Here is a 26,548-nt window from a genome sequence, read left to right on the forward strand (position 1 = left end):
ATACGAATGCGCCGCCTTACGAAATTTCCGGGTTACGAAAAATTTTTTGGTGCTTTTCGGCGCTATTTCACACGAATTCGCGGCTTTTCCCCATTAGCGCCTATGGCTTTTTCGGCTTACGAATTATTCCGGGTTACGAAAGCGGCGGCGGAACGAATTAATTTCGTAACCCGGGGTACCCCTGTATAGCAAAAAGGTTACCAGTACTTTGCTCCTCACTCAAAATTAAAAATAATTCTTAAAAGCTTTTCATTACCTTCCATGAGATCTTCAATGGCTTTCCTCACTCCTCTATCAAATGCACGTGCATCAGCAGGGCTTAGAAAAGTCAGCCCAAACTTCTTGTTGTCAACTTTCCAGTGATGAAATGTAGGGTTTGCTTTAGTGTAGACCAGGTCCTTCTTTACATAGCATTCCAATACCACCTGGGGTTAAAAATACAAAGATGCAAAATGATGTTTATAAGTGAAGTGATGGGATTGCTAACATGATTCACTACTTCCTCTTTTCCATGCTCAAAAAACAAGACCTATTTGCAATTGTTCTGTGAAACCTTCACTTTGCAATTGCAAGCTGCTTTTTGCCAATGCTCCATGTACGAGGTCAGCAAAAAATAATTGGTGAGTGAAATGAAAATGCTTCAAAACACTTCCTGCTGGACTGGGAACGAAAAACGTTCTTACATTATATATTCAATTTTTGAATCTGTGGAGATCAGAGTGTCAGTTCTCTTGGGTACCAAAATCCCTTGCAAAATATGCATGCTTATCTTGTTCAGTATAAAAACAACCTGCTTGTTTACACAAATGTAGAAAAAATAGGGCAAGTTAATCAGAATATGGCATTTTACTACCTTGCCGTGCATAGTAAAATTAAATATATGCTGACATAGGGGCGAAACAGACTGCCACTCTGTGCCGCCTTCCGGACAGCTTGGGTGCACAGCATTTACATGCTGCATGCTCCCAAGATGCCCAGATGCAGCCTGGCCATTTACTTGGGGGCAGCTTCATGACACTGCACGCCAGTGCAGCATTTATGCTCTTTTTTCGGGCAGCTTCAAGATGGTTTGGGGCTGTGGTATGCTGCTGCCGCAGCTTCAATCCAGCTTTCAAAGTGGTGGTTTCAAGACAGTCTATTTTGTCCCATAGTTGAATTAATCCAATGGCAAAGTGAATAAACACACATGCCTAGTACAAAGCTTGGTTTACTTTCTCCATTTAATAAAAGATATTAAAAGAGTTTTACTGGATGTGTTAAGACCTGAGATCAAATCTCTGCTCAACACAGGTACTGGGTGAGTCTGGACTAGAGACTCTAATCTACTTCACGAGACTGTTATAAGGATTAAATGGGATAACAACATGTATAGTTCCCCAAATGTCTTGCAAGGTACCAAGGCAATAAAATAAATAATACTTTTTGTCTGCAAACATCTCAGCAGTATAAGGAATTTTTTGTTTCTGCTTATGACAAATTTTACATTTTATAGGTCACTGCAGCAATGGCTAATGTTTGTTTTTGTAAGTAGCCTTGCATTTGAGAAAATAGTCCAAGAAATGGAAATTTGATCTGCTGCATAACCCAATGCTATCAGTAAGCAATTCTCTGTTATACAAGTTTAGATGGGGCAAGATCATATATATATTAACAGCAAACACATTGTCTTGAGTCTTGAGTGCCTAAAACAGACAACATACATTCACAAGAAGAAAGGTTTCAGTAGGGTTTGGAGAAACCCAAAGTTTGCAGAAGAATACTGTCTTGCCTGCCTTTCTTTCTTTATAAATAGCAAAAATCTTAACAGAGATGAAAGCAACAAAACCTGTCTTACAACAAAATACTTCATGGCCACATGATGCTCAGTGTCTGCTATGGTTGGAGAAGACTTGAAAACTGGCAGTGAGGGGAAAGGAATGGAGTATAATTGGAGAAGGTACAGTGGGCTGAATGACACCCACACTCTGCGCTGGAACATTTGGTTCAAGTCCCCAACAATAACACACAAAACCCAAGGATGCAACCTTGAAGTAGGACCTAACACCACTGCATAACAATTATATATTTTGTTAAGCATAACTTGATCGAAACTAGCTCATGGACCATCAGTTAGATTTAGGTGGATATTTTTGCTGGAGTAAATCTGTTAATAGCGCTTAATTTTAGTAGCTAAATGGGATCTTTCCAGCTTCATGATTTAAAAGGCATCCTTTTCCTTCTATTTTATTTTGTGCAAAGAAGCAGGAACTCTTGGTTCTATAAACAGCCATGGTAAGGAGCACAGTGTCAATCTACAAGACAAATTACCCTTGCATTTTTGTTCCACCAGCCCATACCTCCAACAGAAGGTGGCATAAATAATTCATTGCCATTTTAAAAGCTTGAATTACTCAGTACAACGTGACTGGATTTGTGGATTCTTTATACTTCAATCTGCTATGCTACAGGATTTTTAGAAAAAGTGTCAATTTCACTTCTTGAAGTAAAAACGTGTTAAAACAGGCGATTCAGTGACTATTTCTGGGAGTCAACAGATAATGTTCCTTTGAATGGGGAGGAAGGCATGTCTCCTCCCCCCGCCATGCCATGTGCCATGCATGGTCTTGTGAAATGTGAATAAAGCTGTTTTTGTGCTGGTAATAGGTTGGCTGCATGTGTGTAGAATAAATGAAAAGCATAGATTGAATTAGATTAAGTTACCAGTTTGTCTTTCTGCCTTTCTCCGTGGATCAGAAACCCACTTCTCCCGTTGCCCTCTGGGCACATGACCTTGCAGACACCAACTCTGCTAAGACCGCCTCCTTCTTGTGGCAACCATCCTCCACTGGAGTCATCTCGGGTCATAACCACAGCTTTGACTCTCACAATATAGCTGTCACTGTAACAGACAACAACAAGAAGAGACCATCAGGTCAAACAGCATGTTTCACAGACTGTAGCATTTGCTTATCTAGATCTAGAGAAAAATCAGCCAGCTTCTACAGGTGAGAAGATATGAACATAACAAATGCTATCTGCTGCCACAGCCATAAGTGCAGATATATCAGACATTTCACGCTAGGTTTGGGCTAGGAATTAATATCCAGCTAAAATTGAAGGACTTGACATAAAACCACATCAGGAAATGCTTGAGATACTTGAGGAGATACTTGTTCCTGCTTTGAACAGAAAAACAAACACACAAAACAATTCAATAATAATCCAAATATTGTAGTTTGCTAAAATGTAGATGCTAATTATAGTTTGTGTATGTACATCTAAAGTAGAAGTGCTCCATCTCCATGTATCATTCTGAAGGTATTTTACCGTTCACATAATTTAGGGAATAATTGCTCACAAAGGCTCATGCCACAAAATGAGTCCTATGCTTGGCTATCAAATGACTATTCTTATATCAAACTTTGGGGGCTAGGAATTGGTTAGTAGGAGTTGTAACACATGGTTGAAGAAAGGATAAAGTGATGCAACTGAAGGCTACGTACCTAAAAACTACCTGGATAAGGCATCAGGTAGGGTAGAAATGCTCTTGGGCATAAATTTTGGGACCAAAGAAAGAGCCATTTTAATCCTGTCTCCATTCCCTAATGTTCTTTTGTGTCTAGAATCCCAAAGACCTGCTTGCCACCATAGCCTTAACAGAAAAAGCAATCCTTATCTGTTGTGTTGTGCACCATGCAGGAAGCATTTCCCATTACACCCCTTCCCCCTCTTTTTAACAGGGCAAGTTCATGAAACTATTTATAGACTTGTTCAAAATTCCATCCAGACCTGTAGTCAGTCTTCTTGTGCAAAGAACTGTGATTTTAATTGTAAAATCCTAAATAATTTACACCAGTTCTGCACAGACTTCCATCTGCTTAACACTACAGACTAAAAAACAAAGAACATTTAGAAACCATTGAATTCTCAGTCATGTTCAAATGTAAGTAACTCTGAATGACTTCATCCATATTAGCCATGGAAGCAAATCTAGATCCAAAGTACAAGTTATTGACATTACTCCTCTACGGACAGTTTCATGAGTTAAGGGAAGCATAACAAACTAATAACGCAAACCAACATGTATCACAATTGACTTTCCTTTTCTATTTCCAGTATGCAACAAGCTGTTTGTTGTTGGGTGCCTTCAAACTGTTGCCAACTTATGGCAACCCTAAGGTGTGCCATTGTTGTTTTGCGTCTTTAAATTGTTGCGAACTTATGGCAACCTATCATGGGGGTTTCTTGGCAAGATTTGTTCAGAGGGCCTTTGTCTTCCTCTGAGGCTGAGAGTGTGATTTGCCTAAAGGTTAACATGGCTGAGTATGAATTCAAGCCCTTGTAACTAGGTACAGTGCGCCCTTCTTTTACGTGGGGGATCCATTCCGGACCACTCCGCATAAAAGAAGTAGCCCGTATGCTCAAGCTTCATTACCAGTAATGGGGCTCGTGTTTGTGGTGGTGGCACGCGCTCGTCATGGGCACACACATCATTGTTTCTTCTGTTGCGTGCCGCCGCTTCTTCTGGCGCTGCTTTCAGCATATGACGTGGGTGCATTGTACACTGTACTGGGGATATTGTATTGTATCTTGAGGTTTATGTGTAATTTTAGTGGTAAGAGGGAGGGTTAAGGGGATTAGGGAAATTTTATTATTGTCTGTATATGTGTTTTATTGGATTGTTGTTACCCGCCTAGATCCCGGAAGGGAGAGGTGGGATATAAATAAATATTTTATTATTTATCATTATTGTCTGTAGAGCTGTAGCCCAGAACTCAAACCACTACACTACACTAGCTCTCCCAAACAGTTAATTTACCTCAAAGCTCTAAGTTAAGCATGAAACCCAACTGCACTAAAAACATCACTCTCAAAGACTCTGAGGCCAAAAAGTATGCATTTATTTCCAACTGCCCTTTAAACTCCATCTTTTGCACCTGCCTGTCCTTCAAAAAAACCCAGTGAAATTCATGGAGTTTCCATAAGTCGGCCGGTGAGCTGAAGGCTCACACACACACATATACTTTAGGGAAGACCAGAATATTTGTTTGTTTATTGAGGAGAAGGATTTGTTGTGGAAGAATAGGATACAGCGAGCCCTTGATATTTGCTATGGTTTGGGTCCAGGACCCGCCAGATACCAAAATCCACAGATGCTCAAGGCCCATTAAATACAACGGTGTAGTAAAATGGTGTCCCTTGTATATAAAATGGCAATATCAAGGTTTGCTTTTTGGAATTTACATATTTTAACAATATTTTTCAAGCTGAAGATGACTGAATCCATGGATAAAGAATCCATGGATATGGCGGGCCAAATATATTGAAGAACTCTATAACATATTATTTCTATCATAAAAATATTTACACCTGCAGCAATGAGCAATGTACGCATAGAAGAGGAGGCACAAACACTTTATTCCCAGGTAAGAGATAGGAAAACAATACCAACCCACCCTCCCATCTGCTGCTTTCTGGCACACATTCCTGCTGTAGGCTGGTTCTTAGCATTTTTAACAAATGGAGAAAAAGGGAAAGCAAAAAAGTTTGTCCTATAGTGGATCCAGAGCAATTCAAAATTAATCCTGTGGCTATGGTGAAGACTGTTACATTATCATAATTTGGCAAACTTTTGCAAAAATAGTAATCATCATATTTGTTACCTTCTTTATTATGTTCTTTAAGTGTACTATATGTTTTAAATAGGAAGTTACCAACAAATATCATGCTTGCTTTTTTCAAACAACCCCAACCCCAACAGTGTTAGTCTCCATGTCACTCAAAACTTTGAGCTGATGAATATTCTGTTCTTGGTTATTCTGAAACTACTGCACCTAGAACCTGATGTTTAAGTGAGAAAGAAGAAAGTGTTCTAACACTAATATTCGTATCAGTTATGTTAGCTCATCAGCAATGACACAATACTTCATAAGAGACAGAATGAATACATCTGGTATTTTCAGAAATTTAAGTCTTTTTCTTTACAGATGTTTTTCTCTTTTCCTTCCCTCCATCTAATTGCATGGTATGATTTTACTTATCAGACACAAAATATTCCACATGCCTTGATGTCTGCGTCTAATTTAAACAGAATGCATTTGATGGAATGGGGTGCCAAAGTTTGTTTTGAGCTTAAGGTGCCACAAATCTCTTTGTTGTTTTAACTTGAATACCAGGTAAATTCATCTCTGAAGACAATCTTGCCTTAGCAGTGAAAAGCAAATTACAGTACTAATTTATTTCTGGTCCTCTTTACAGTGTCCTTAATATATCACAGAGGTATAGCAAATGGAAGCCATACATGTTGTTTTCTTAATTAACAATGCCTTTCAAGAAATCCAAAATGTTGTAACTCATCTATGTATGGAATGCAATCCTGTCATCCAAAATTTATCTTCCTGATCTTTCCTAGTCAACTTGTGTCACTTTTCCTGTTTCACAGAAACTAAGGTCCAAAACACACTGCAGAAATAATCCAGTTTGAGACCACTTTAACTGCACTGGCTCAGTTCTAGGGAATCCTGGAAACTTTAGTTTGTTGTGGCAATAGAGTTATCTGATAGAGAAGGCTAAATATCTCACAAAACTACAGTTCCCAAAATTCCCTAGCACTGAGCCAGGACAGTTAAAGTGGGTTCTAACTGGATTATTTCTGCAGTGTAGTTTGGACCAGAGAATAAAAGTTTATGTGCTAAACTATAATAATAATAACAATAACAATTATTATTATTATTATTATTGTTATTATTTGTATTCCCCCCCCCGCCTCTCTCTGCGGATTGAGGAGGGATTATATCAACATATTAACACAGTACAGACATAAAATACAGTCAGTAAAACACTAACATTATTATTAATTTAATAAAATAGCTAAAACATCTAGAACATCTAAAACATTTAGAAAACATACCTCATAACCAGAAGTGAAGCATTTTATCTTAAAGATCTCCTATAAGAGGTCGGATGGATAAGATTTGTTCGGAGGAGGTTTGCTATTGCCTTCTCCTGAGGCTGAGAGAGTGTGACTTGCCCAAGATCATCTAGTGGGTTTCATGGCTGAGTCTCCAGAGTTGCAATCCAACACTCAAACCACTACACCACACTGGCTCTCAAGCTATTTATGGCTCTCAAACTATTTATAATACCGAGGCTGAAATCCTGTTTAATTGTACTGTTGTTTTAAACCAAAACCCACTCTGAATCCCAGTTTTTGGGGAAAATTGGGATACTACTACTGCTGCTGCTGCTGCTACTAATATTAATAACAATTTGAAAACATAAAAAAAATTCCCACTGTATTCTACGTCACCAAGTATTACTATTGTTTCCAATGGCTCACGCTGTCCAAATGATATGTCTAAAGTACAACAATCTCAGTGTAGTCATCTTTTGCTTCCAGGGAGAGTTTGGGCCTGGTCTTCTCTAGCGCCCACCAACAAGTCTTTTTTCCCTGTCCAAGGTATCCTCAACACTCTTCTCCTGCACCACATCTCAAATGAGTTGATTTTCTTCAATGTCAAGCTTTTGCAACCATACTTGGAAACATAGACTCATTGGAACTTAGGTGTAAAACAAATGGTGATAAAATAAGTGGGATGGAGATTAGGTGGCAGAAAATTCCGAGCAAGTCCAACTGAACACAGGCTAGAGCTCATTGGAAGGACTATGGCATGGTAACGGCGGCAGTGAAAAAATTATACTCTGCCAGCGTTCTGACTTCACAGTGTCATCCAATGGTGCTGTCTAAAGTGGTCAGGGGCCTCTTACACTCTGCCCCCAAGGTAGTGATAAAGACCACTCGATTGCCCGCTGTGATGAATTTGCAAAACACTTTGTAGACAAAATTGCTCGGACCTGATCTGACATGGCATGTAATCTGATGTCATTTCGGTGCCTACTTTTTCCTGTATTATTGGATACATTTCCATTTGTGCAACCTAAGGATTTGGGCAGGATTGTTGGAGAGGTAAGAGCCACCACATGTATAATGGATTCTTGCCCATCTTGTCTTCTGAAAGCAGCTAGAAGGGGAGTAGCTGAATTGTAAGAGGAGTGGTGAATGCTTCTCTACCTCTCCTTTCCATCTGATTCCAAGAAAGATGTCTTGGTACTAAACCAGTGCCTGTTGTCAGCAATGGACTGGATGAGGACAAACAAATGGAAACTTACTCCAGATAAGACAGAATTGCATCTCATTTAGCTTCTGTTTTATTTTTTTAAACTTCTGTATGGCTTTTAAATCAGTGTTAGGCTTTTGTCATTGAATTCCTACAGTATTACTGTTGTTGTTGTTTGCTATGTATTGCTTTGTTATATTTCTATATTATCTTATGTGTATTGTTATTGTTTATTGCTATTGCTTTGTATTTCCCTACTGTTGTAAGCCGCCCGGATTCCTAGTGATTGGGCGGGGTATAAATAAATTCTATTATCTATTATTATTAAATGATTTTTATTGTTTAATATGAGGAATTTTAATTTTTCAAATATAGTGTTAAGGGTTTCTAACTTATTCTCTTTGGAAGCTGCTTTGTGTCCAACTCTGGAAGAAAGGCAACATGTAAATGAAATACAACAAAAATAAATAAAACTGGAAATACTACTGATAATTCTGACTTTGATATTTAATTATATGCCTTTATATATCTAGTTTATTTATGGTTGCCTTTCCAAATCTTAGCCTTTTTATTCCTTGGCTACAGGGCTCATTTTGGTTAATGACTGAAACAATTACAGTGTTGTTATCCACTTTTAATTTATATACATAATCTGGGGTTATTATTTTTGTCTACTTAATGGTCAGCTGTAACCCTGCTTTTTCACTTTCTTCATTAATGTTCATCAATACTTTTTGCTGTTTTCTGCAAGTAATATGTTGCTATCTGCATATCTTAAACTGCTGTTCCCCCTCCCCAATTTTCATGCCTGCTTTCTCTGAGTCTAATCTTGTTTTCCATTTATATAAATATATATAAACGGATAGGGCAATAAAATGCATTATTGCCAAAGGGAAGCCACACTGTTTCTCCATATTGTATCCTGGCAGAAGCCTCCTGTCTATCAGGACAATCAGATGTTTTGTCACTCTCATTTCTTTTAGAGCAAAGCATCTTTCCTCATGATCTATAGTCAAAGACTTTGCTGTAATCTGTAAAGGATTGCTTTTCTTCTAAAATTCTTTGTTATGTTCCATCATCCAATGAATATTTCCAATATGATCCCTAGTGCCTTTTCTTTTCTGACCTCAGCATGGACGCCTGGGATCTCATTCCATATATAATAAAAGTCTTTCTTGCAAAGTCCTGAGCATCGCTTTGCTTGCATGAGAGATCAGTACAATACTCTGGTGGTTACTAAAATCCCTGATGCTCCCTTTCTTGGAGATTGGAATATATATTGTGGGCCATTATTTTGTTTTCCATATTTTTGAGCAGATTTTGTTAAAATATTTGCATGGATTCCATCTTCACAGTTTGGAACAGTTTTATTGGTATGCCATCTGTTCCTGGTGATTTATTTCTCCCAAGTGCTTTGAGAGCATTTTCCACTTCACCTTCTAAAACTGTGGATTCATCTTCAGGTGTTTCTTCCTTAAAGAACCTATCATTATTTCTCCACTTTTATATATAGTTTTCCAATGTATTGTTTCCACTGACACTTTACTTTGTTCTGATTATATATTATGTTCCCCTGTTGATCATACAGCACCCCCAATCTTACTTTGAATTTCCCTGTAATTTCTCAGATCCTGTGGAACAGGTCTCCTAATCAACCGTTTTATTGTCTTCTATTTCTTTGCATTGTTTATTATAATAGTTATCTATGTCCCTATGCATAAGTAGCTGAACAGTGCTGTTTCCAACTCTGTTTCTGTCTCCTTTTACTTTTGCTTCTCATCTGTACTGCTTGAAGAGTTTCATCTGTCATCCATTGAGGCTTCTTTTTCTTTTTGGCTACAGACAGTGTCTTTTTGCATTCTTCCCTGACAATGTCCCTGGTTTCAGTCCAGTACTGTTTTAGTTCCCTGTCAATTAGGCTTAGTAGTGCAAGTCTGTTCTTTATTTTGGGACATCTGAAAGACCACGTTTCCCTGCACGAATCTGCCAGACTTCTAAGACCTACAGAGGAAGGTCCCACCCTCATAGGATTGCTTAATATGCAATTGCTTGTAAGGATGTTTCTTATTGGTGTCTGTGCTTTATTTTTAAAAAACTTTTGTATGCTTTTTACCTAATTTTATACTGTTTAAATGTGATGATTTTACTTTTTTTTAATGTCAGGTTTTAATTTATTTTTATTATTTTTATTTATTCTTTTTATGAACTTTGAGAGAAAAGTGATATATAAATGAAACAAATAAATAAAATACAAGAGGAGATCTCCAGGTAGCATTTTGTGGACTTCTTTAGGACTCCCCTAATATTTAATTCCAGCAATTCAGGACCTGCATCACAATCTGCTCCTGGTCTTGTTTTTGCAGAAAGAATGTAGTTTCTCCGTCTGCTGCTTCCAATAGTTTATCTGACCTCTATAGGGGCCATTTGGTGAGATCTGCAAATACAGAATCTTCCTCCTATCTCCTCCACTGCCGCTCCCACTCTTCCTCCTCTTTCTCTGGTTGCCTTAAGAACATCTTTGCAATCAATAAACTATTGACCTCACTAAATTCAGTAAGCTGAATAAGCTCTTTCTTTCTCCTGCATAATTTCTTGATCATAGGCCAAATTTTCCTACAATGTTTGCTTCAGCCATGTTTTCTACTTTTGCTTTCCAATTACCTCTTACCTATGATTATCAACATGTCCTGTTTAGTTGTGTAATCAATTTTCCTTCTGGAAATTTGATTTCTTTTTATTTCTTTATTTGATTTTGCAATGGGACTGGAGTCTCATGGCATTATTTGGTCAGACTTCACATTGTATCCCTTTTACTACATCTCATCTCACTATTAATGCCACTCTGTTTCTTTTTTTTATTGTCATTTCTAAAGTAAACACTAATAATAATAATAATAATAATAATAATAATAATAATAAATTTATTTGTATCCCGCCCCTCTGAGAACAATTGGGATGGCTAACTATGTAATTATCTGACTGAAAATGTCTCATGTATGTTCATTTCTGCTCACTCAAACCAAGTATGATTGTACTGTGGACCCTTGTTATACGCTGGGGTTTGGTTCCAAGATCCCCCGTGTATAACAAAATCCGTGTATGCTCAAGTCCCATTAAATATAATGACATAGCAAAATGGTGTCCCTTATAAAAAATGGAAAATCAAGGTAAATTTATACTTTTTTTGGAACATTTTCAAACCGTGTATGCTTGAATCCGTGTATAAAAAGTCCGTGTATAAGAAGGGCCGACTGTATCTATGAATTCCATTTCTTGTTTTATGAATTCCAGTATTCCTATGACATACATTTTGCACCTTCAGACTTTTCTTTCACCTCTATGCATGTCAGTAGGTGAACATCTTTTTGGCTTGAGTCCACCTCCATCATTAGCCACTGTGTCTTCTCTTCTTCCCTGTTAGCTGGTTGAGTGCCTTCCAACCTGAGAGTCATATCTTCCAGCACTATCTGTTTCATTTTGGATGGTATCATTACATGATTTTCAAGGTAAAAGGCATCAGGAGTGGTTTATCATTGCCTCCTCCTGAGCAGAACTAATTCCTTCAGAGCTGGCTGTTGTCTCTGAAAGATGCCTGCCTAATGCCCCCCCCCAACTGCTGCTGTTTCCCAGTAGCTGTTTGTTATATTAAGTGTGGCTCCTCAGTAAAAACCTATCTGATATGGGAGATTCTACTAGAACCGCTGATACCATTAGCAAAGCATCCTACGTAACTGGAACATGCATATCCAATCAACACAGAAAAGTATTGCCAGCATCTGTATTCTACTACATCTTTATTCCAACTACCATAAGTACAGACAGTCCTCTTGCAGCAATGTCTAAAAATAACCCATTACACATATATGTGTTAATCACAATTTCCCTGATTTTTTTTTACTAATTCCTTGACAGCCTCTGATCAACCCTGAACTGTGTCATTTCTAATGATTATTAGTCTGTACTAGATATAGAGTGAGTTAGAGCTATAGATTCAAATATCACAGCTGTCTGAACCCATTCCTGAAAAGATGCATCTGAAGCCCAGCTTACATCTGGGCTGTGTACTCCTTGGTGATGGGGAAATGTGATAAAATTCACCTTCTTAAACTTACATCCCGTGTCTATCATGGGAGCAAAGCCAATGCAATAAATTCCTGTGATATGAGGACAACATTTAACTAGGGGAAAACATCATACAGTGGTACCCCGGGATACGAATGCGCCGCCTTACGAAATTTCCGGGTTACGAAAAAAATCCATTTAAAAAAACTGTTCCGGGTTACGAAGGTTTTTTCAGGTTACGAAAATTTTTTTGGTGCTTTTCGGCGCTATTTCACACGAAATTGCGGCTTTTCCCCATTAGCGCCTATGGGTTTTTCGGCTTGCGAAGTATTTCGGGTTACGAAAGCGGCGGCGGAACGAATTAATTTCGTAACCCGGGGTACCACTGTAGACTTGGAACAATGACTAAAGAAGGTTTAAGAAGAATGTGCAAAGGGAGAATTACCGTGTGTGTGTGTGTGTGTGTGTGTGTGTGTGTGTGTATCTCCATAACAATTACAAAAGAATTCAAATTTACACATTTGCTTAAGTATGATGTTTAGGAAAACCATTTCGGCTTTGCGAGAAAAACATCCGCCATGTTAACATGCTGATGTTTTCTGTTTAAAAAAATTGCACCGCATCATACCCGGAAGAACATATGGCGCTCTAGGACTGCAGAGGAGGAAATTGTCTCAGCCAATCAGGACACGAGGACTGACGGAATGGATAGAAGAACGGATAAGATTACCACACTAACTTCTCCTGGACCGATAAGGAAACGTTCCAGCTGGCTAAGAACTGTTTCTTACTGTTCTCACCCTGGAACACTGTTGGAACACTTTGAGCACAGGATGGGAACTCGACGAGAACCATGCTGTGCGGTAGTTTGCTGCATTCCGTTCTCATTAGGTTCCCGGAACGTTATCATAACGCTGTGCGATAAAGTTCTAGGACACAGAGCAATGGATTCAAACTACAGGAAAAGAGATTCCACCTAAATATTAGGAAGAACCTCTTGACAATAAGAGCTGTTTGAAAGTGGAATACGCTGCCTTGGAGTGTAGTGGAATCACCTTCTTTGGGGTTTTTTAAAAAGAGGCTTGTCATCTGTTGGGAGTGCTTTGATTGGGGTTTGGACCGAATGGCCATTGTGGTCTCTTTCAGTTCTATCATTCCATGATGTGATGACGAGCCTTCTGTAACTGTAAGCAGGACTAGCCTTTCCCTCATTTAAAGATATTGTTGGGCACCACAGGGGCTACATTTAGTCCTCAGCTGCTTCTGCTAACACAGCTAAAGCAATACTATTTCAGCAGATAGCCAAAATTTAAATGTAAGCCAGGGCTCACCAGCACACATATACATTTTGTTACAGAGTGGCTACAGAAATATTTTCCCAACATTTCCCTTCCTATGTACAGGAGGAAGTATTTCTTAAATTCAGACATCCGAAACAAGCAGTTAACTACTGGTGAAAAATAATGTGGGCACAAGAGTTAATTTACACCGGTCACTGCAAATTTTGTGAAAGCAAGAGGAGAGAAATGACACTATGTTATGACATGACTCTTCTTACCTGGAGAAATGTTGCATTGTTTCCCCAATGCTGCTAAATAGAAACAACGAGCAATAATTGAGGCAGCCCTCTGTATTGCATTATTTGTTAAAATAAAATGATATGCCAGATGCACACTGACAGAGAACAGGACTCCTTGTTACAATGAAACCACCATCCCCCCCCCATTGTTTCAGGTACCCATTTTCCTTAACAGACCTGTTAGAAATAAAGGTCCTTGAATGTATCAATTCATTCACCAGGAAGCTCAATAACTCAGTTCATGCCTATGGTAGTGTTTCATCTGTGCAATTCACTCTTGTGCTAATTAGCCGATTTAGCTACTTTAGCTCAATTTATATTGGCAGTGGCAAGAGCACTGGGAAAATGCACATCTCCAGGCTGCTGAGCCATCTGGCAATGTGCCAGCCCTTTCCTTCACCATCTTTCCACATTTGCGCCCATCCATTCCAGGACAAGAGTACTCATTTTCTTCTAACAGCAAAATGCATAGCCCCATGCAGACCAGCAGGAAAGCAAAAGAGGGCTCCCTACAGGGCAAGTCTCCTTTTTCTTTTAGGGAAACATACCACATCACTGTTAAGTAGGTGAAAACCACATCATTACTTCCAGGTCTGTAGTTCTTCCACTACCATCCAATGTTCCCTCAGTATTTGCACACTCCAAAGGTATGGTATGGCCAGGTATAACAACTATCTGTAAAGAAGGCTTTAGTGAGAACAGTTTGACTGGGTATTAAATAGCCATCCTGTGTGTGGAATATCCAGTAAAAAAGTAATCAAATGGACTACCTTTCAGGGCTTAATTCAAGGATGAATACTGTAGCATCCAAAATCACTTACCCACTACATAACCAAGGCACACATAGGTTTACATTAAAGTTCTTATAGTGCTTTTTCCTATCATGTTTCATTTCTTTAAAATAAGATAATCTGTCAAGTATGTCTCAAGATTATACTGATTTTATATAGCTTTAGAAAATGTACTCTGATCTTTATTATTTTACTCATGATTCAAATGAAATAAAAGTCTGACTGATAGGACTCACAAGCTCAAAATTTGCTCCACAGCACCTTTCATGCCAAATGGATCAAAACTAACAACCCATTTTCTTCATCCTAAAGTCTATTTCTCCATTGGGATACCAATGCCAACCTGAGTCTAAATTTCAAGCTTGGTCACATAAATGTGCACATATGAAGGGTGAAAATGCAAAACTCTTGTGGCAAAGGCTGGCACTAGCGAGAGGCTTCTCGGTTGCTACTCAGCCAGCTGCTTGATTGCTGCTCTCTTTGCACCTGGTTTTCCAGGGAACAGCAACCAAGCAGTTGGCAGAGCAGTTATCAAGAAGCCTTTCATTCATGCCGGTGTTGTGGCAAAGGCCAGTGCGGGCAAGAGGTCTCTCAGACCTGTTACAGACTGCCAAAATAAAGCTGCTTTGTGTCTCTTTGGAGGTATGCTATTTAAATGATGCATGGGTCCTAAGAGTCCGGAGGTCGCACCAAAGCCACACTCCATTCCTAAGCACTGGAGTGCAGCTTTGGTGCAGCTTCCGGATTCTTAGGATGCATGCATCATTTAAACAGCATACCTCCAAAGAGACCCGAAGCATCTTTATTTTGACAGTCTGTAACAGGCCTCAGTCATGGCTAAGCTAGCTGCTTGGTTGCTGCTCCGAAGGTGACCAAGTGCAAAGGGAGAAACATCTCCCTTACAAGGAAGGATTCTCAATCCTTCTTCATTGTGGCAGGCAGGGGTGCAGCTGGTGTGTGTGTAGAGGGTTTATACAGGCCACATGCTCTGGACTGGAGACAGGTGTAGATGGGAAAAGGGAGATATTTTAACTACAGGAGCTGCTTCATGATGAAGAGTTCTTTTGAAGAATCCACCCCAGATACTTCTCTCCCTCCTTACCCTGAGTGCCTTCCTCACATACTTTCAAGTGTCCCCTCCACAAACATTGTTTCTTCTGTTTTTTTGTGGGTTTTTCAGGCTATGTGGCCATGTTTTAGAAGAGTTTATTCCTGACATTTTGCCAACATCTGTGGCTGGCATCTAGAGAAGATGCCAGCCACATAGCCCAAAAACCCCCCACAAAAAACTATGGATGCCAGCCATGAAAGCCTTCGACTTCACATTGTTTCTTTTGTTACCATTACTCTCAGCCTGACCAGTGAAAGAAAGCAGGAGCAGAAGCCTAACTTCAACCTGCCAGCCAAGTCCTGGCAAAGCTCACAAAGCTTAAGCAGGGTCCTAAATTTGAAAGCTCCTTTTTGTTGCCACTCCTCCACTGCCACGTCCTCTAACTCCTTGCTCCAGTCAGTCTGTCCACAAATGGCACCACTCTGAGCCATAGAAGTAATGCCCCTGCATCCAAGCCACATGGGAGTTTCCCAACCGACACAAACACTACTAGCAAAAGACACGGCTGAGGAAGTGAGCTCATGTGGGCAGGGAAAGAGCAGGAGACATTCACCACACAAAGCAATCAGCAAGGTTATGCAGTGGTTTTAAGGGACCCTGAAAAGAAATTTTATGTAACTCTCATCCCCACCATGGTCTTGTCTGTTTGCCCTTGTCTTTCTTGTCTGCCAATACTTTGACTGAAGGCCCTCCTGCTGTTCCCTTTTCCTTCACCATCTCCCTAGATCCTTCTACTGCTCCACTTTGGGAATCTCTGGCCCCATACAGACAGGCCAGAATAAAGCTGCTTCGGATCACTTTGAGGTATGCTGTTTAACTGATTCATACGTCCTAAGAGGCTGGAAGCTGCACCAAAGCCACACATCAGTCCTTGGGACTGGAGCATGGCTTTGGCGTGACTTCCGGACTCTTAGGACGCATCCATAATTTAAACAGCATACCTCAAAGTGAACCGAAGCAGCTTTATTTTGGCCTGTCTATATGGGACCTCTGATTCAGATAAAGAACTATTTAAGTCAGAAAAGGCAAATACAAGGGAGCAGGAAGAGAAATTGAAGGTTTTTTTTCCTCTCCAAAATTCAACCAGGGATCATCCAATAATGTTGAATGGTCATGATTAATGACAGGCAAAATGAAACATTTCTTCACACCAGGGCACAGTTAAACTAACAGTGTTTTATCCTGTTGTTGATTATTCTTAAAAGGAAACATAAATCTGAAACACAAAGCCCATTTGACTTCTGTTGCTAGGAAGGTCCATGTGCAGGACTCTGCAGGGATCTAATCCCTTTGTTTTGCTATAAAACACAGAGGGATTTTGTATTTGGACAAAACTCCCCTTCCCCAAATTCTCTGCAAATATTATTTGTCTAGGCAGGGGGAATAGTGATAAGCGGATAAATGTTGCTTAGAGACTAGAGGAAGCACTGAGGTTGGTCCCCAGCAACAATATCATACTGGGTCCTTTGCTATAAAATGGAAGAATAGCCCACTTTTTTTATTTCCTCTCTCTAACAGATCTACAGGCTTCACTTCTTAAGTCCATGCCTTGGTATGTTCCACATTTTCCTTCCCAAACAATAAGCAAATGAAATGTGCATTCACTGACCAAATAGCAGAAGACTTAATGAAGAGGTTCTTTACTATCCTATACAAATGGTGTTCTTTGACATTATTTCAGAACTTATGAGCTGGGGGGAGGGGGATGATTTTCTTGGTCCAAACATTCCTAATTTTAATTTTGTATATTCTGAATTATGTATACTGACGTGGTTGCATTTGGATCCATGGCTGCATGAAACTACACATTCTTACACAGTGCTTTACAATCAAACTTAGTTCATGGAGCACAAGCACCCTTACTTATCTCCAGAAACATCAAGCACAGAACAAATCATTTGGCAGAGCAATAAGCAGTAAGAAAGGAGTGGTCTTAATGACTTCACAATTTACAATAGAATAATCATCTGGCTCTAAAGCTCCCATTCAGCAAAAGAACATTATAGTGTCAGAGGTCAAAGGTGGAGGTTGTTAAATAGGAACAGACAAAAGGCAAGGGCGGAATCCAATAAAGAGGCAAATTAATGGCTGAAACTGCATTTAGAATCTGCATTAATTCCATTCAGCTCCACATTCTGCATCTACATTCACATGATGTAATGGTTAAAAGGAGGGGACCAGATTGATCCAATTATTTAGAAAGAGCACAGTTTATTGGATGACTGGTAGGTGTTGTTTTCTTCCTTAAATCCTAGATTTCTTTGAAGACCAACATTCTCTAACATGCACACAATCTAAATGACCATTTCAGTACATCAAATTCTTAGTTTTTACTCACTATTTTTGCCCTATTTCATTAGAAAAAAAATTCAGTTTGTAGCACCTTCATGTTTTCTTTGCCACACAGGAAAATAGGAAGCTGCCTTATGCTGAGGGTCCATGTAGCTGTGTAGCTGTCTTTGGTTCTCTGGGATTTGAGATAGGTTCTTTCCTAGTCCTGCCTGGACAGCCCTAGTTACTTCCCACTGAAGTACTTCTCAGGCATTCGTTTCCAACTTCAGATGAGTTTAAAATGTGTCTAGGCTGGCATTATCCAGCCTGTACCCACATATATTGCTCTACATGTTACAGGGCTAATTGACTTGCCTGTACCCACCCACAGAATTGTCTTTTTAAAAGGTGGCATCCCTGTGGCAGGAATTCCATACCAATGATTGTGATTCAATAAAGCCCATTCTGACCATTCTCCCCTCTTTCCTGGTATGATTCCCAACAACTGAAGCCCCCTCAGCAGAATCTGGTATTTTAGCTCATATTTTGGTGAATGAATCCTTTAAGCAAACCACCCGTGATACTACTGGCTTTTTTAATGAGGAGAATAAATCCCTTGAAACAAGTGAGGTGCTCCTCTGGGAAACACTTAAGGCAGTATACAAGAAGGGGCTAAACAAAAGAAACTTAAGGGCTAAACAGACTGGCATTTAACACCTGCCTTGGGACAGAGTGGGGATATGTAGTCTGCATGCCACATGCCCTGTCACTGGCGTCACACCACCTGGCTGACCATATGGTGGGGCGGCAAAAGGGTGTGTTTTTGGCGCAGTGTTTAGATGCACTGCACCAAAAAAACCTGCTAAACCCGCCACCTCTACAGCAAGGGCAGCTTTTCATGGATTTAATTAGGAGCGGCATTTTGCCAGCTCTTTTCCAGCCAGCAAAACACCTGATCGGGGCTACAGCGTGCGGTTGCTGAAGCCCCGATCCAGTGCTGAGAGGGGTGGTGGGCCACTGCTCTATCTGTCTCTTTTGCCGTTTAGAAAATCCAAAAGGGATCAATTATTAGATGAAAGAAATGATCTCACTAAAACCCACCGAATCTCTCAAAGTCCCAAACTATTAATTGAACTTAATAGGTAAAGAGTAGCACTTGGAGGAGCTGAATCTTTAAAAATTAATTATGTCTAAGCTTTATGCTTTATAATAATAATAATAAATTATAAACTCTTAGCTAGACTGATCAAAAGAAAGTGGATTGTTTCTAAGCTATCAGGCTCATCAGGAAATACTAAATATACAAAAAATGACATTTTATCAGAATTTAAAAGCTTTTACACAAAATATACAGGTTGGAGCAAACTAGGGATCTTGATGTTAAAGACTTTATTCACACACTCCAAATGAAAAGAAGTAGTGATGCATATAGTACCATCTTAACAAACTATTTCTGCTGAAGAAATAAAACAGGCTATATTATATGCAAGTTGTCAACAGAAAAATGTCCAGGATCAGATGGCTTCTTGAGGGATTTTTATAAATTCATGTAAGAAGAATTGATCCCACACTTAGTGAGCCAATTTAACAAATCTCTCAATGGTAATCCTCCACCTGATACCTGGAAAATCTCCCAAATAGTATCTATACTTAAGTCAGTGTCCTTCTGTGAATAAATTCCGTCCTATTGTCCTTATTAATCAGGATTTTAAACTGCTTCCATCTATTTTAGTTAACAGAATCAATTAATTTGTCATGGAGTATATTAGCAATGATCAAATTGGTTTTAAGCCTGGGAGAAGAATTTCAGATGTTATTAGAAGAGTTTCGGTAGATGCTTTAAAAGCCTTTGATCATCTGGAATGGATATATTTGTTTAATTTATTACAATTGATGAGTATTGGTGATAAAACTTTAACAGTGCTTAAAGACTTGTATTTCAACTCTTCTGCCACTATTTATATTAATAGGAGAGATTCATTACGCATCCACATGCTATGTGGGACGAAACAAGGTTGTCCTCTCTCTCCTTTGCTTTTTGCCTTGGCAATTAAACCTTTGGCAGAATGTATTAGAGATAACCCTATCATTACAGGGTCAATTATTAACAAAGATACTCATAAAATTGGATAATATGCTGACGATGTGTTGATCTACATGACACCTCCTTCCTGCAGTTGAGAAAAATATTACACTACTAGTTTGTCCAGTATGCCAAAGTCCATATAAATCCTCCAAAGTATAATTATTACATTAAAATTCCCCAGTAGTCTCAAAACAGATGACAAAAACAATCTGGCTTTCAACGCAATGTGTCTGGTTTTGTACACCTTGGTGTGATGATCTTTAAAGACGTCCCTCAAGTTATACCTAGGAATTATAAGATGAATACCAAGTGGCTATGGACAAAAAAAAATTACCTGGAGGAACTTTAAGTTATCATTGCTATGAAGAATTGCACTTCTTAAAAAAAAAATTCTCCCAAATCTGTTTTTCCTGTTTCAAGTCATATCATTATGCCCTCCAGAATCCTAATTTAAACTCTTGCAATTCATGATGCATTACTTTACTTTTGCAAATAAATATCCCAGCTTCTCAAATCGGGCTAAACTTGTGTGATCCTTCAATGGCAGTTTAGCCATTCTACACTTAAAATAATACTTTATTGCTTTTCAAATGATCCATCTTATTCAATTAATTTGATATGACGATGATAATAATAGCTGGGTGTGCAATGAGTTAAAAAAAATAAACTGGATTTAGAGTTGGACAGCAATGGCAAACCCCTTCTGAAGAAACTTGCCAAGAAAACCCTATGATAGGATTGTCTTAGAGGTGCCATATGTTGGAAACAACTTGAAGGCACACAACAACATGCTCTTTTACATAAGAGTAACCAATTATGTCCCTTTATATAACAAACCCTTTTCTCTGCAGATCACATTAAATGTTTGGCTGAAACGGAAGCATCCATTAATTCCAAATCCCTCTCTTATTTGCCATTTCTTTATACATCCCCTCTTTATGGATTCAGATAAAATGATTCAATATAAACAGTTTTTTTAATGGGTCCAAGATCTATTTTTGAATGGAAATCCTAAATCACAGGAGGAATTATTAATATTTCTTGCCCCTTTTCATCTCAACTGGCTGCAATGATACCAAATCATGATGTTCCAGAAAGCCCTGGTTAGGGTTGAAGGTCCTCCCCTCCAATATCCTAACGCTGTTAGAAGGACCTCACAGGCCTTAGTTGCCAACTTTAGATTAGTTTAAAATTTGTCCAGGATGGCATTTATCCTGGCAGCATTTATATTTGCCTACACTCACCCACAGAATTGGGTTCAAATTTTTTCATAACACTTCTTTCGACTTAACAGCATTATTACATTTCTAAGTACATAAATTTATGAAAAGGCATCTGTTCTTTATACGTCAACCCATAGCAAAATATTATTCGGACCAAGGAATTAATACTGCTAAAGACTGTACTATTTCAGAACTGCAGGTAGAGGGTGTATGACATATTTTGGTGGATTTTCTCCATAATAAAGCAAATTACCAGCAGAGAATGGATAGAAGTAAATTAGTAAACCAGAGAGAAATGTTTAGTGCACTTTTTATCCTGATGTTTCAAACTTACTATGTGCAATTCAAGGCTACCATTTCATTTGTGCAATATGTGTAGACGAACGGCTACCCTAAAGCAAAACCTTTCTTGGCAAAATTTGTTCAAAGGGGGTTTGTTTTCCTCTGAGGCTGAGAGAGTGTGACTTGCCCAAGGTCACCCAGCGGGTTTCAATGCCTGAGCATGGTTTCAAACTCTGGTCTCCCAAGGTAAACTAACTCCAAAACTCAAACCACTATACCATGCTGGCACTCAGTCTTAATAATACAGTAGTCATTTTCTGTATTCAGCTTTGCCCTGAAAACACTCTCAAATATGTATGCTCTGTGCATAGAGCCAAAGCTCAAATACAGTGTTACACTCCATGTGTCTGAGAAACCTCATGATCAACCATTATTAATATTCATTTACATCCCACCTTTCTACTGATAGTGGGACAGCTAACAAAATATTTAAAACAGTAAAAATTAAAAACAATACAAAGGCATTAATAAAAGTATAAATATAAGATTTAAAAAACCTTTAATTTATGGAATTCAAATACAAAACCTTAAAAATATTAAAATGCATTAAAGGACTATATACCAACAATAAAAACAGACCTGCACATTAAAATCTCAGCCTTAGTTAGTGTGAAGAAGACTGATGGCACAAGAATGTTTAGACTTGTTACCAAAAGGAGAGCAGGGATGAGGCCATCCTGATCTCTTTAGGGAGGGAATTCCAGAGCTTAGGAGCTAGTACTGAGAAGGCCCTCTCTCTTGTTCCCACCAAATGCGCCTGAGAAGGTGATGAGATAGAGAGAAGTACATTGAACTTCAAACTAAAATATATCTGTTAGTCCTAACAGTGCCAAAGATTCTTGGTTGTTTCCTTAGATAATAAATAAAATATACGTATAGTAATAATTAATATTGACAAATGTTAGGTAATGTGAAATGGAATATATGATTTTAACAGAATTCCTAGCTGAAGCGTGAAAGCATTTTGTTTTGATAACAACAGATAGGAAGTCTGGCTCATAAATGAAAATATAAGAATATCACATACCTTACTAAAAATACTTCAATCAACAGATAACCTCATGTAGAATTCATTATGGCTGGTTGTCTAGAGATAAGCTTTATGCAAAGCATCCCCCTCTGATATCGCTTTGGTCACATTTGCTCTATGGAGACTGAGGAAAGAAACACACACAGCCCCCCTTTCAGATAGATAGAGAGATACAAAAAGAGAGAGAGAGAGGGGGGGGGAGACCTGATACAGGAAACTGGAATGGGTGGTATAATGAGTTTTCCCTAGATGGAGCAATGCTAGGAATTTCATTTCCATGGAAGAATGGACTTGCTACTTGAAGCACTAGACTACTGACACTAAGTCAAGAAAGCAAAGCTAGCAAACATCCCTGTGACCATTTGTTGAAAGGAGACAATTCTCCACTGCTCATGGCAAAAAAAAAAGAAAAGAAAAGAAAAGAAAAAAGTATTATGTAATGTTTGTCCCAGCATGAGACCATGAGCTAGTGATTAGTTTCCTATCTGGGATCAAAAACAACAGCAACCAGCACTCATACCTCAGGAGCAAACACTGATGCAGGAAGTGTTGGAAGATATTAATTCTTTCTTTATCACTGGCTGAGAAGAGATAAGTGAACTAAAGTTCATGTTAGTCTAGCTGAATGCCTAGCCCCTCTGTCTCTTGTGTAATAATGTCCAATCAGGCAGGAATAGATTTACTTCCGTCTTTGATATTCTACTTATTTTTAAATTTTATTTTAACTAGGGAGCTGGGGATGTTTGGCCTGGAGAAGAGAAGGTTAAGAGGTGATATGATAGCCCTGTTTAAATATTTGAAGGGATGTCATGTTGAGGAGGAAGCAAGCTTGTTTTCTGCTGCTCCAGAGACTAGGACCCAGAACAGTGGATGCAAACTACAACAAAAGAGATTTCACCTAAACATGAGGAGGAACCTCCTGACAGTAAGGGCTGTTTGACAGTGGAACATACTCCCTCGGAGTGTAGTGGAGTCTCCTTCCATGGAAGTCTTTAAGCAGAGGCTGGATGGCCATCTGTCGGGGATGCTTTAATTGTGATTTTCTGCATGGCATGGACTGGATGGCCCTTGTGGTCTTCCAGCTCTATGATTCTATGACTTGATCGCTCTATCTAGATTAAGCATTTTGATATACAAGGACTTCAAACTTAAGAGCTCTTAATTATTAAGGAACCCCTAATGCTTGTTAAGTGATCTTGCCTCATACTTCAAAAGTTAAAATGCCTTGCTAAGAATAAATAAAATCAAGTTCTCTGAACAAGTCCCACCACACACCATTCTTCGCAGCTGACAAGTGATAATGTGGTCCTGCTAGACTAGAGATGGCCCAATGATTCACTGATGGACCACAGTTCGACCACAGCAAGATGGGTTTTGAAATATATATTATTTATCAAAGCTGTTTTTAATAACAATAACAAGGACCTGGGATGTTTATAAAAAAGGGGGGGGGGAGGGAAGATACACACAAAACCACATATATATGAGCATGAAACCATGTAGCTGAAATGATTCAAAATATACCACTACTCAAAGCCCTTTCCTTGTACACAGTTAGTTCTTCAGAGCCTGCAAGTATGAAAAAAAATCTTCACCTGCCAACAGAAGGACAAGAAGGGGGAAGCCAGTCTGACCCCCTTAAGCAGGGAGTTCTAGCGCTTGGGTGCAGTCACTCAGAACTGTAGCAGCTTTCCTAAACCTGCTTCATTCCACGTATGGAAGACATATTCTACCAATATTGTGGAAAAAGAAAGAAATGGGCTCATATTCCCACTGACCGTGGAAGGGCAAATAGTGGCAGTTCTGCCCATTTCAGAGGCATCAGGATGCTATTTCTCCCAGTCCACTCTGTTTAGATATCACTGTGCTTGCCCTCTCTTAGCCTACTAACCTCTAGGCAGATTTTACTAGGAGGCACCAGATCAGCATAAAGTCCTTCTGTATCCTGTTAAGCACATTTACTTCCAGCATCTCCAGTTTTTAGAGTATTAGTGCAGTCTGTTTCTCCCTCACTCCCATGCAACTCAAGAAGATTGTTTTAATCTCATCTGACTTTATATTTTGAGCCACAAGAGACTTTTAAAGACTCCCTCCTTCCTTATGATCCATTTTGTGATTGTTACAGAATTCTTTTTGAATACTTTCTCTACAAAGGTTCAGACTGCCAAGGGGCCAAAGGTGCAGGCTACTTCTAAGCTATGTAACCCCCTCCCAAAAAAGACCCCCGAGAGACCTCCTGCTCTTGCCAAAGCATATTCAAATGGATCATTAAGCCTATTTTGGTGACTTTTACTGACTTTGGATAATAGTTCAGTATAATTTCATTAGGTGTTATTTTTTGGTCACAAATTATAACTATCCTGATAGATTAGAAATGAAACGAAGATTAATACTCAGGCAATTGAGTAATCTTATTGTGGCTATGAAGATTCTAGTTCACTTGAACACGCTCAACATACCCCTTTACTTCTAGCAAAGTTTGATGGTGAAGTAGCCTCCTTCACAGATATATACTTCTCTCCTCTCCTGCTCTTTGCTCCACAAAGTCCTACTATGATGCCTCACCATGACATGGTAGTGTCCGTGGGCTTAGAAAGGTGATACCCCAGTACAGTGTATGCTCTGGCAGGTTCTATCAAGCTGGTATCAAGTGTGGTCCCAGTGGCAGACATGTAAGCCATCTGGGAACCACTCACATCTGGGAACAAGTATGGGGAGACAGTTCAGCAGAAAACTGGATACCAAGTGAAGTACTGGCCACTGCAACTATGTATGCACTGCTATCACAGATATTTAAGTGGTTCACATTCTTTCTTAGGATGCATTTCCTGGGTTCATTTTTTGAACAGGGGCTGTTTTTTGTAGTAATTAGGTAGGTTTTTTTTTCTAGATTTGGCAATGCCATACTAAAATAACTCTGTCACCTTATGGTGATGACTGGGGAAGTGAGTGTTTAATGAAAGATACTTCTCATAAAACTAACATTTGTTCACTACTATATACAATGAAAAGAAGATGAAAACCGCAGGGCGACCCATCACACAAGTTTGCTCTTTTTGACCTAGGAACTTAATACAGGAGTAAAGTTCTGAAGTGATGCACTGTTTTATAAGGAGTTCCACTGAAATATATTTCAAAATGGAACAAGCTATATTTAGTGGTTGCCAAGTGCAATAACAGGTTTATACCTGAACATTTTTCTCATTTCCCCCCCCTTTGTGTCTCATGGATTCTCATAAATTCATTTTTTAAAAAACAAACGAGAAGAGACTCAAAGAAAATAATGAAAACCAGGCACCTTCAAACTAAATTAGGTTTTAGTTGGGAGGGTAAATGGGAAGGGACTTTTCCTATGATAACTCTGTTAAAATCACATCCATGCCAGGGAGCAATCTGTCAGGAGGCACAGAATCCTCTGTTTCCAAGGTCTTCTCCGTTTGTTTTAAAGCAAATTGCTCCCAGTTCTTGGGCAAAGAACTACAGGTTTGAAAGGATAAGCCATTAAAACCAGTAAATCCTCTGATGTTTCACTACAGGATCCTCATATGATCACTTAAAATAAACTTTAGGCGAATTACTGTTTAAAATCTTATTTACACAGGTATGCTATAAAAACACAAAGATAGCCCACTACAATATTTTGTCAATTTGTCTAGATATACTGTATATACCATGTATAAGTCTAGAAATTTTATTCAAAAAATTAACCCCAAAAATATGAGTTTACTTATCTATGAGTCAATGTAAATACTGTACTTTAACTCTTAATAAAAAAAGGAACCATGCTCTGGTGAAAAGCAAGAGCATAATCTGTCCTGGAAGCATTGCCCCCCTCCTTTATTCTCTCATCCATCCAGCCTTTGGGATAAGCACAAACAGTTGTGCCTAGTGTTGGAATTTGGTAAGTTGTTTGGCACTGTTTTCCTTGCTTCATCCTTTAGACCCTTTGTCAGATGC

The 26,548-nt window shown here is 39.0% G+C and overlaps 1 protein-coding gene across 2 annotated transcripts in view; it reads right to left on the reverse strand.

Annotated features, from left to right (window-relative positions):
• SPRED2 (sprouty related EVH1 domain containing 2) overlaps positions 1-26,548 on the reverse strand; it is a 96,567-nt gene that overhangs the window by 19,470 nt on the left and 50,549 nt on the right. For both annotated transcript variants that reach the window (XM_042445316.1, XM_042445317.1), the window contains exons 2-3: positions 2,701-2,878; positions 257-425 (exon numbers count right to left, since the gene is read on the reverse strand). In XM_042445316.1, the coding sequence (XP_042301250.1) occupies positions 257-425; positions 2,701-2,878 (347 nt within the window). The remainder of the gene's footprint in view (positions 1-256; positions 426-2,700; positions 2,879-26,548) is intronic.

This window comes from Sceloporus undulatus, chromosome 1 (assembly GCF_019175285.1).
Source record: "Sceloporus undulatus isolate JIND9_A2432 ecotype Alabama chromosome 1, SceUnd_v1.1, whole genome shotgun sequence".
Classification (NCBI taxonomy): Eukaryota; Metazoa; Chordata; class Lepidosauria; order Squamata; family Phrynosomatidae; genus Sceloporus; species Sceloporus undulatus.